The following is a 12,455-nucleotide window of genomic DNA, read 5'->3' as shown; positions in this document are numbered from 1 at the left end:
GTGTAGTTTTATGTAAATAATCTTTTCTCCTCTCTGTAGAGCTGCAAATCCCAGACATGCAATGTGTTCTCTTTTATTCCAATCACTACAGGATGGATGTTTTTATTGATTGATTCAATAATTATGTTTTTATGGCCTGGTGCTTTCCTTCCAGATTTTGCAAATTAAATTCTCGAAAATGAAAAGTTCACACACCGTAAATGTGTGAAACTCCACAGACTCTAATCTTCTCAGTAACGGTGTTATTTTGCATAGCTCTTCACTACAACAGCTTTGATTGGTGAGCTTCATTCAGTTGTAATCCCGTGGCCTTGTACACGGGTCTTACTCCACCGCTGCTAAATTACATTTCATTGACTTAACAATATTCGCTGTCGTCTGGCTTCACTGATTCTAATAGATTCCTTTTTCATGTCACAAAAAATAACCACTCATCTGTGTTGTTGCCAGGGTGAATGGGAAGCTGGTGGCTCTGAAGGTGATTCGTCTGCAAGAGGAGGAAGGAACGCCCTTCACAGCCATAAGAGAAGGTAAGAGGTTCATGGGTGCAGAGACTGTTACTCTGCTTAAATGTTACTGGAAGACAAACAAACAGACTGGAGAAAACATCTCATGACAATTAGTTAATTGAAAAAACTACCCCCCCCAAGTAGTGAAGTTTGAAGCAGCTGCTGCACAAGCTGCCATCACCATGGCTGGACATCCCAGGATTGATCAGCTGCCCTTTAAAATGTTTGACAGCAGCACAGAGCATGCCGTGGCCTGGTTCGTCCCGTCAGTTGTGTGTGTGAAGCACATGAAGCTCTTCACTTTACTGAAACACCTCCACACGCACGACTGCCATTTGAATTTAGATGAGAAAATGAGTCTGTCTGTTTGATCTGCGAATGATCCAGGCCTGATGAAGTGAGAGCCTTCCTGGGCTCTATATACGCACACACGCACACACACACACACACACACACAATGGTTCCTCCATCCCTGTGGGGACATCTCATTGACATAATGCATTCCCTAGCCCCTTACCCTAACCTCAACCATCACACCTACATGTAACCACATGGTTACATGATTGGTGTGCATTCAGGTTAAAGTTCCCACCCAGATATAAAAACTTGAAACACACACACAGAATCCAAACTCTCCCTGTGAGCAGATCAGAAAGGCACTTTGACATTGAACTAATTCAGCTATTACTGAGCAGGAAGCTCCCAGCGCCGATATGTGAGCAGCATTACAGACTGCTGCTGAATAAAGTAATATATCCAGAGTAAGAGAGAGGTGTGTGTGTGTGTCCTTGCTTATTAAAATTGCACACACTTATGCCCATTACTAGAGGTGGGGTGGGTGTATGAAGGGAGGGTGGTGGATCTTCAAACGTTGACAGGATCTTTGAGGTATCTGACTGTAGCACTAACCTCCTGCTTACTGAGATGAGTCCTGCCTTATCTGTTGTCTTTTTTTAACAATCTTTAGGTACTCACACAGGATGAATGTATTCATGAGGCTCCATCACTCGCAGGCTCTCTGTGGATCTGTCCGTCAAAGCCCCCCTGTGCCCTTGGAAAATAACTTTGTGTTTGCTAATTTAATCACATTGGCAACAGTCTGAAAATCCCATTTATGCCTCACAATAAAAACTGCACTTATTATGCCGCTCTGACATTCAGTCCTAATGGAACAATTCCCTGTTTTGCTTGACTGTGGCCAGATGAGTTTTTCTGTCAGCTGTTTGTTTGCCTGCAAATGCGTCTCTGTGATTACCGTAGAAAGCTTCACAGTTTGTTGCTAAAGTATAATCACACTTCAGAAAACTTTCTTCTGAAATGATTTGTTCCTGTCTAGTTCAAGTGTAGTCGCTTCAGAGAGCTGAATATAATAGCTGTGGACAAAGACTGGTGGGATACTTCTGACGAGTCAGCATGGTGATGCTGAAATAGAGATGTTCATTAAAGAAGTGACATGACATTCCAAAACATTCACTTAGGCCACAGTAAAACCTCAACAAAAGTATGTGGACATCTTCTATCGATGAAAATATGTTCATTTTTCTAGACAGGATTTAGAATCTTGAAGCTGGAGTCATTAAAGTTATAATCCTTACACTTTTCAGTGCATTATACCCCCACATTTTTCCAGTAATTACCATTCAACCTATTTACATTCTGTAATTACCTTTCTATATGCTGGTTCTCATCGTTATTGGCAGAGTCTGACTGAAATTGCACACCCATACACAAGGGATTCTCAGAAAACAATGCGTGCATCTACTGAGCATGATGTAGAAGACAAAGCCGGAGCATGCACACATTTAGTGGACAATGTTCAGAATTGAAGGTTTAATCATGAGTTTAGTAATTTTGTGTTTTTGACATTTGTCTTTTGTCTTCTTTAAACGGAACGTGATGGATAATTCCAGCCTGGTTTGTTTGGCTGGGTTGTAAAGCGGCACATAAGTGCTTTCTTCTGTTTCATTTCGTACAGAGTAGCTGCTCTCAGTGGTTGATACATGTGTTCAATTCAAACCAAACTCTGGGACCATGTATTATTAAAACACACTTGTCATTACCACCAATAATCAACTGGGGCTGAGATATTAAATATTATAATTTTAAGTATACTTATATAGAAATTCAGGATAAAAAGTTATATAAAAAGAAGATACATCATTTCTAATAAAGCAAAAATCCATGCCACTCTGATGTAAATGACCACAGAGTATTACCATCTCAAGTACGGTCTCATGTCTCTGAGCAAATCTGCGTCCAAGTCATCACAAGCAAAATGAAAGTCTTACAGGTCTGATTTCTGACCATTAAAATAACCAGAATTTAGACTAAATCATTTGAAAAGCTTATATCTGAGCCTGACTCAATAGAAAAGCAGACAATTTTGTAAACTCACTTTTCTCTCTGAACATTGTTCTTAAATTAACCAGGATTGACTCTCCTGTCTGAAAGCTGACTATCAAAATGTGTAATTGTATTTGGACATTTTCCTTTCAAGACAGTTTTTCCAGGCCAAACCCTTCCAATACACACGCCTATCCAAGGTTTGCAAGGACTGCCTAGAGGCTTTTTCTTTGTTTTTAAAAAAAGTATTATTGTTTTACGAAGTCAAAAGTTAAGAAACACAAACCATTGTACTTTCAAGTCTGAAGTCAAATCACGTTGTTAGGGGGGGTCAAGCCCCAACTAAGTCAAGTGTCAAATCAGTCCTGACTTCAGACCTGATTTGACAGCTCTATAAGGCCAATTTGAGGATTAAGTTTAATAATCAACCAACCACAACTTGCTATAAATTTCCTCTGTGTTTGGTATTATAAAACGGTGAAGTATTCTTTGTAAGAAGCAGGATTTAAATTTTTGAAAAATTCAGTGCAGCTTTCCCGACCACCTTCTCGGTACGGTGTCTGCAACAGGTTTTTAGAGGTGTAGAATTTTCCCAAGCAAAAGAGACCCTTGCAAATTCTGTAAGCCTTTGCTGACTGCACAGTCCATCGCCTTTTTATATCTTTTTTTCTATTACTTGCACAATCCTCCCAGATTGTACTCAAGGTTTGACTCAGATGGAGAGAATCACATGTGAAAGTCTTAACAAGTCTGTCCCAGAATGTGCTGATCACACCCGACATCCTCAGTAAGAAGACTCAGTAAGCTTTGCCAGTAAATTAATGGGCAATTTAACCGAATCTCCCCAACACATCATCTCACTGCTGTATTTATTAACAAGGTCTATTACATCATCAATGTGTTGCCGGATGAGTGTGAGAACTTAATGCAGTAAATCCATCCTGTAGGTTTTTTTTGTTGTTTTAATCTTTTCTTGATCCCTTGTATGCTTGCAGTGAGGCTTATTGATGGCTATAGGGTTGCATTCCAATGAGGCCGCTAACGCAGGCATATATAATAACAGTTCCTCTGGTATCTCAATATGTGCTTCACATTAACTCTCCTTCTGTTCTGTCGCTGCAGCATCTCTTCTGAAAGGCCTGAAGCATGCCAACATCGTGCTCCTCCATGACATCATCCACACCAAGGAAACCCTGACTCTGGTCTTCGAATATGTGGTTAGTCTGCACACTGCCACACTGAGATCACCCACTTGGTGGCTGTACAGGCGAACTGTAGAGGTCTGAAAATAGGCTGAGGATCTGTTTTTAGTGTTTGTTCAAAAGGAAAAGAAACCACAGTTTTAAAGGGCACAGAGGTCAGCGCTCGTCTGTGTGTCTTTAGTTTGATTGATTTGACCTCGCTGACTGAGTTTCAGTTTTTAATACTCTACCCTCAGAAACATGAGCTGTGGATATTTTGATTGGCACTTGAGGAGTGTTAAAGCAGCCTGGGCTTTTTCCACTCTTTGCTCGCTGTGCCGTAGGATGGCAGCCAGAAGCACCAGAGGCTGGTCTGTCTGTGCCCAGAACAGGAAGCCAGGCGGCCATTTTATTGGAAGGTCACTGTTTTAGTATGTTTCCACAACTGTCCTGTCAAATATTGTGGACACAAATGACAGCAAAGGACATTCTACTGATGTATTTATGGCCTATAAAAAAAAACCTTCCTACTAGAAAATCTCATTTACCACAGTTTACAGACAGTAACAAGTGAAATGTACTGAGAATAGAGATGCCCTCCGTCGGGTCTGCAAGGTCAGTACTGAGGCTAATCAAGGTACATTTGAAACATCAAGGTATATCTAAAATGGTCAGTATCGGATATTTTAAGCTCAATTTGTTTGATCCTCTCTTTAGTTTAGTCCATTTTATTCCTGGTATGTCACCTACTCTGTTCACCAAGTGGCAACTAAAGCTTATCAGCATATATGTATGTTGGCTGATAGGTAACCATAAATGAAGTTAGAAACAGTGTCTTTATTACACACAGTTTGTCCACCAAACCGCACTGAAATATCGCACCCAGTACACATCATTATTCTTGAATAATCCAATTTAGGGGCCCTTTATTAAAATGTAAGACTGTTTAATTAGGTTTGGTTTCCCGTAGCCCGAGCTACATAGAAAATATTCAGATAATGTTTGGAGCTTCTCATTTTTAGTGAGCGCTGCTGCGCGTCCCTTTCGCAAGTTGAAATGGCAAACATTACTTGTATCAACTGTTGCTAATTAATGTCAATTCTGTGAGCAACTTCAATAACGGCCGACATGTGTCTTATAGTTGTTGTCTGGTTAATGTGCTCTCTGCAGCACTGTCTTTACTCAGCCACATATTGTTTTTGTGAGGGAAAATAATTTAGTTGTACATAAACATTTAAATAAAAACTACTAAGATTTGAAAAGGTATTTGAAACTGTTGGGAATTGACGCATGATTTATATTTATTATATTTATTTTAATTGATGTCAACACAAAAGCCGGATTCAGTATCACTCGAACTCTTGTGGCAACCACCAACGCTGCCACCACGATACTTATAATGTTAGATAAGTAAACTCAAAACTAACAGTCTAAGATCTCCACCAGTCATGTGATTCTTGTCACCGTGACATATCTGTCAAGAGTCTCCCACCTCCTATAATTGCCAAGATCATGGCAAGCAAGCAGGAAGCTGAAGCTTCAATCCATCCCGACAGAAACATTTAGGTGACAGTGCAATCTCTGCATCCATTTGCTTCTGTACTTTGTGTGAAAACACTAGAAATTGGTCCGCAGTGTTCTAGCAGGCGAAAAGCAGCATGAAAGAGTGGTACAACATTTTGCAAATGTTACAACCCCCTGCTGCTGGTGTGAAAACTGCATGTGTACTACTCTTTTTCTCTTGAGATGAAGAGAGTGGACTGAATATCAAACCAATAAGAAACACTTGATGTGGACATCTTTACAAGTTAATATCAGAAATACTGTTCAGCTCAGCTTCCGCAAATATTGTATTACTAGAAAAAGTTTTTACCTCAGCTTTCTGGACAGAAATGGATACTGAAACTACAAGGTTCAGAACAGCCCAAAGCCTCTGTTAACCCTCTGCATATGTACCAACTGACAACCATTTTTGATGGTCACATTGATATTCAGGTCCATCTTTGAGCTTGAAATGCTGAGCGAGGCCAAATCCCTCGACCAGAACAAGCTTACTCAGCTTTCCATCACTTCGGCATTTAATGAGACTGATAACAGTGCGATGCCCCCTTTTGGCAGCTGTAACACATGTCAGAGGTTCAGCTTTTGAAGGATATTTGGTGAGATACGAGTGGAGCTCAGAAGGTCGTGTTTGAATAAAGAATGAGAGCAGAGATCAATTTGGCTTTGGAGTTTAAACAGCGAGATCGGTTACCCCTACTAATAATAATATTCATGTCTTTGACTTAATAAATCTTTCAATTGTGATGCAACACGTTCCTTTGAATATAAGGAATTGCTTGCTGAATTTACTACTGGTTATTTATTTGAATAAAATGGTAAATTCCAAGTTGTGCAGATGTGTTGAACTGCTGGTTTCATGTTGATCCCTTAGCTTGTAGCCGCTGTGTTGATTATTTACAGAGGGCTTCTCAACCAGAAAAATCAGTTCATTGCGCTCCTTTCAAAGCTAATGATGATTGACAGGGAGAGGGTGGAATACAAACAGGGAAAGGGGACAAATAATCTATCTGCTAACAAAACACTGAAGTGAAGGGCATGCCAGCGTAACGCTGCATGCGTGTGAGTCACTCGATGGTGGCTTTCTGATAGACAAGACACCAGCTGAGCTTTCAAACAAATCACCTGGCATCTCAGATGGTAAACAGTGCTTTAACATAAAGCTGATTTCTCAGATTACTTGACATGACTGACCTATGTGGCCAAAAGTACATGGAAACATCTGTCCACAAAGTGTTTAATTTTTGTGTTTGGAAATATTCATTAATTTCCACTAACATTTAGAGATGGAGAATTATTCTGCCTCAGAATGAATAGAATTAACATCCAGCCAACATGCCATCCTGTTCTCAGATCAGCAGGCTTATCCATAACTTGTCACAAGTTTTTACTTTCCCATGTTACCATGTTAAAATTGTGCTCTTTTACTTTTATTTTACAGCACACAGACCTGTGTCAGTACATGGACAAACACCCTGGGGGTCTCCATCCAGACAATGTGAAGGTACAGTATGTATAATTATGCTGGTCACAAACAAAAAAGACTTCTGTTTGGGTCACTTTCACTCATTCACTCATTGGCTATCTGCAACACAGGTGGTATTTATCAGTTCATGAAGACACACACTGCTTACAACAAACCAGAGCAGCAAACCAATCAAAGTCATAATGGCATTTGTGAGTTAAGGTGCAGTCAGGTAGGTAATATTGGAAGCATGAATTGTGGGAGCTAGCTTGGCTAGCAAGCTAGCAACAGCATTCCATAAGTTATTAATTATGCATCTTTTCTGTTTTATATTGGAGCATTCTCTCTTTTTAGATAGCAATAGTGGAGAGGTGATGCAACAAATATCGGTCACAGTCGAACAGAGCGTTGTATTTTGACACCTAATGCACCTTCTTCTCAAACACTTTATTATTACCTCCAATCACTGGCCTTGCACTCACTGCTTCCCCTCCCACTGTGCTGCTTGTAATATTTCACAAGCAGCATAGATAACCGGGGGTGGATTGATTGGATCATCCATATAAATACTATTTATTATTCAGCAGGACAACAGCAGGACCTGCTATTATTCAGCAAGACTGGATGAAAAATGAAAGCACTATCCAGTTGTAAAATGGTATCAACAAGTGCTGAAACACACACACACACACACACACACACACACGCAATCCAGACCATAACTTCACTTATTATTTTTATAAAATATTCCTACAACGTTCAAACTGGACTTAGAACATATCTGGTAGAGTTTTGTGACTTTCCAGGGAGCTTAACATACGGAACATTATTGTATGACATTTCTTACATCAGTATATAAAAAGTAAGTGATGATATCTTTCATCTTTGCCATTTTGAGACTTTAAAACATTAGTTTTAATGCATCATGTCATACAGTAACAACAGTTCTGTTGTAGCTCCTCAACAGTGATTTGAGTAGTTTTTGTCTCATATCATATCAGTATAATGTTACAGGGACTTGCAGTCTGTGCCTCCTATACAAACATGGGGTCTGGTTTTAAGGTTAAACTGTTACAAAAATGACCAGAGCATTATGTCACACCAAAGCAACAGCCTGGTTATTTTGAATATGAATCAAAAGACCTTTTTAGGTTAGTCAAAGCAGACAGCGCATGAATACATTAAAGAGCATTATGGGACAGCTCTTATGCTAATAGTTGAGGTCTGGCTACATGAAGATTGAACTCTCATTCATCTCTCAGTAAATCTATTTAGCTGCATTACATCAACCTCCTGATGCTAGCTTAATGACTGGTTCTGACATTATTGCGACACAAACCTTTGTGAGACTGTGGTCGATGGTATGATGGACCGCTCCTCTCCTATGTAACATGACACGAACACTCAGTGATGCTTTGCCTGTTTGTGAGCGGGTGTTGGTAACATAAATGAACAGGTAGAAAGAAATGATGATGGAGCGAATGAGGCCATGAGGTGTTGGTGTTGGTGGGGGTGCTGGGTTGACAGTTCAGGCTACATCTGTTATGCAACAGCGCATACCTTTTGCCACTGTGGATTTACATAAGTAATATGTGTTTTTCCTGCTGACAGCAGCCTCGTTGAGATTCACATGAATAATTTAGGATTATTCCGAGAGAGCAGAGCGAGGTGTTTCTTGGCTCCCGCTGGCTTTGTTACTTATTGTTAAGACGCCTGAGTTGTGATTTCTAATCCAGTGATAGGGCTTGTGGCTTCGTTCCTGAGCAGGCTGCACTGGAAATACCCACGTGAATACAATGGTCGTAATAATCCACCACAGTGAGAATGGCATCTCTATTCTTTTGGGATTGTTTCGTAATGGGTATAGTGAAGCTTAAATATTACTTGTGTGGTGATGTTTTATATTCCAGTTGATACCAATTGATTTACTGACAGTATATCTGTATCCACAGTCTGATATATCTTATTGCTCAGTCTCAGTGAACCACTCTGTTGCACTGGGTGACATGATTCTTCTTTACCATGAACACACACTGTAGTTTATTTGTAGCAGACCCCTTTGCTGCTGTAAATACTCACTATAGCACCAAATGTGACCATCAAAACTGGGGACATTGTGAGTCCAATGGAAAGCACCCTAAACGCCCTGGCCACCGGCACGCCCCCTCTGCGACATGTTGTAGACCACTGGTGTGCACACTGTAAAACGTCATGCATGAATCAACTAATCTTTTTGTCTGTTGACTTTGTCATAGCATTTGGCCGTTTGTAAACTTTTACGCTCTGGATCAAAATTCACCTCTGTTTAACACAGTGTAATTTTCACAATAAGAAGATTTATTTGTTTAGCTAAATATATCATCAGAAATGCTATACGTGAATATTTGCAATCAGTGTGTGATCTTTCATATTTTTTCTCTCTGTATTTGTTCAGCCTAATTGGAAGCACGGAGAAACAGGTAGCTGGCTCTGTCCAAAGTAGAAAAACAGAGGATAGAAAGGCTTCCAGTGCCTTTAGAGCTGGCTAAAAAACACAATGCATCTTGTTTGCCTAATCCATACACAAACATAAATGTAAAAATGACAATTTGTGGTTTTAAATGGAGTTTAATGCTATTTCTTGACAAACAGCCCACAGTCTTGTCGTCAGAGTGAGGTAGCCAGGTTTGGTACTAATGTGTCTGTAGATCAAAACTGAAACATGCAACCTACCCTATAGCAGTAGACACTGTACAGAAGTGCTGGCTACATGGATAAATTACTCGAGTAATAGTTCCAAGACATAACTTCCCCAAAACTACAAATTACAGTACGAATTAATAAAAAAAAAGCTACATATAGCTTTTTTTTATTAATTCTATCAGGAGCTTTGGAGGGTTTTGAGTTTTGGACAAAGCCAGGCAAGCTGTTTCCCCCTGCTTCCAGTTTGTGGTAAACTAGGCTCCAGCTCCAGGACATGACCAAGTGTCACGCTGAAAGACTGCTTAGGGGTGTGTCAGTGATGTATAGCCAGCGACCATTCAATTTTCCACCCAAACATAAGCACCATAACAGGGGTTAATGTCTGTCATTAGTGTGTTTTATGACTGACTGTGAGGAACTGCAGTCACTCAACCATCCTCCTATTTACTAATCAGCAACATAAAAGCTATTAGTGCCTCCACTGGTGCTAGATCAAATTAACATTTAGACACACACACTCTGACGCTCATTGCTAATGTCATTATTGGTCAAGAAGCAGAGAGCTGTGTGTGTGGCTTTCCCTGGGTTTGTTTCTGCAGTTTAAAATTAAAAATGTACTGAAGTTTCTGCTTGAACTAGATGATCCAGGGTAAAATCTATTGGAAACTGTCTTGTTGTGGAGCACCATTAACTTTTCCCACCCCATGTACTTGACTGCAGTTTGTTATCAGCGCTGCAGTAATTGAACACAAGTGAGTATGACCTCACATCCAGACTGCTGCTGAAGTGCTCTTCTTATTGGATTATATGCAGACAGCTGAAGAGCTGAGTCTCAATGACATCTCCATAGATCAGCTGGAAAGTGACACCCACGAACCATGTCTACAAGCCAAATAACAGCTAGCATTTGCTCTTATAATTACATTACAGGTGAAGCTACTGATAGCCCATTAGTCAACAGCGCCGTGTCAATATAATGGACAGGTCAGCACAGCAAGCATCTGACATGCTGATGTAGCAAAAACAGCCAAGTTCAACATCAGACAAAAAACCTTTTCTAAAGAAATTTTCGCTTTATAAGACTATGTTGTCACGACTCTTTATTTTAAAGAACTATGTCACTTGGTACTAATTGCAAGGATAATAAAGACGTAGTTCTGAGACAGTTATTATGAGTTAGAATTGTGTTACTTATGTTGAATTTATCACTAGATGTTGATTAACTTGTTTAAATGGAAGTTAATCTTATTATTAGGATAGTCATGCATACATTACCAACAGTATATGATTTTTTTTTTTATGTTTAGATGACCTTTTTTGCATTGACAAAGTTATTCTCTTGGTTATGCTAGCAGTGGACAATGCCTCTGTTTTCCCAAGTAACAACCTTGACAGACCTTTTAGCTTTTTTGGCTAAATGTAGCTATTCAATACTACTGTACTCTACTGTACTTTGACACAACTAAGTCCCGACGGTGTGCTGACTATGCAGGAGCAAATTAACTTATTAATCAGCACTTTTTATGACTTCTTAAAATTTGTTCCAAATTAAATGACATTGTCCTGAAGGTCCAGGACACTTCCAAGGTTTTGAAAACATTATCTTTACTGTTGTACTTTGACACAACTAAGTTACATTTACCAGGTGTTTGCATTCAGGTGGTTGTCAGTCTCTGTGTTAGAAGTAGAGTTTCATGATACACTTGAGGGGTTGTGAAAAGATTAATTAAATAGAAAAAAACTCACTATTTTCTTACATTTATATTTATTTTCTACCGACCTTTCTGCAGTCTTAGCATTCTTTTAGTGAAATCTGGATAGTTTTAACTTTTTGTGCCGTAACAGTTATTCATTATGGGTTAATTCGATAGATTGTATAGAAGAAGTGGATGCAGCCACAGTGACATCACCCAGTCGTCTGTGGACTACCGTTCTGAAGTCTCGAGTTTGACTTTGAGTTTGAGTTTAGGTGACCAAAATGTTACAATTAACTTTCATGAACTGAAAACACACTATGAAAGGATCAAAAGTTCTTAAACACCAACAGCACTCAAAACCAAGTTCTTGGCTGGTTAAAGGGACACGGTGCGGTGCATACGATTCGCCTCCTGTTTGACAGGCCACTTGTGAATCACAAGGTAGCCACACCCTGAAGCTTTCCCATAATTTACAAAATGAACATAATGCTGTATTGAAGAAGATTTGAAACTAGCGAATGAGACCATAAATTCGTTAGGAAAGTGTTTACTGAGGTTATAAATGAAGTGAGAAGTAGGGTCAATGCAGGGTAAGGGCACTTCCAGATTGGCTTCACTTTTTAGACCTGGAGGTTGAGGTGAAAAATCCCAGCTTGTAAATCAGGCTATAATGGAATATGAGGTTACCACTGCTATTTAACAGTTTGGTGGCTGGAGTGCAACATCTTGCTGGTTAACTCAGAAATTCCTGACTTTATGAGTTAAGTCGTGCATACAGCTTGAGCTTGCGCCTGCTCTCAGTAAATGGGAAAGCGTTGTTAAAAGTGCTGCACTCATGCAGCACTTCTAACAACGCTTTTTTTTGCCACAATGAAAGTCTCACAGGAAGAAGCCCCATAGAGGATATATCAAGTCTGCTGAGCAGTTTGGCTGTTTCAGTTTATAGGGTTTTTTGTCTTAACAGTGGTTTCCAGAAATACTGTAAAGGATTAAAGAGAAGCATGATTTTGGGTGTGTT

The 12,455-nt window shown here is 39.7% G+C and overlaps 1 protein-coding gene across 5 annotated transcripts in view; it reads left to right on the top strand.

Moving 5' to 3' along the window:
- The window catches only part of cdk14 (cyclin-dependent kinase 14), a 206,269-nt gene that overhangs the window by 78,439 nt on the left and 115,375 nt on the right, over window positions 1-12,455 (top strand). For all 5 annotated transcript variants that reach the window (XM_046045396.1, XM_046045393.1, XM_046045391.1 and 2 more), the window contains 3 exons: window positions 451-530; window positions 3,975-4,069; window positions 7,035-7,097. In XM_046045396.1, coding sequence (XP_045901352.1) covers window positions 451-530; window positions 3,975-4,069; window positions 7,035-7,097 — 238 coding nt within the window. The remainder of the gene's footprint in view (window positions 1-450; window positions 531-3,974; window positions 4,070-7,034; window positions 7,098-12,455) is intronic.

The sequence above is a fragment of the Micropterus dolomieu genome, linkage group LG03 (assembly GCF_021292245.1).
Source record: "Micropterus dolomieu isolate WLL.071019.BEF.003 ecotype Adirondacks linkage group LG03, ASM2129224v1, whole genome shotgun sequence".
Lineage (NCBI taxonomy): Eukaryota > Metazoa > Chordata > Actinopteri > Centrarchiformes > Centrarchidae > Micropterus > Micropterus dolomieu.
Note: the sequence above shows the minus strand (reverse complement) of the source record. Positions and strands in the feature narration are given on the sequence as shown.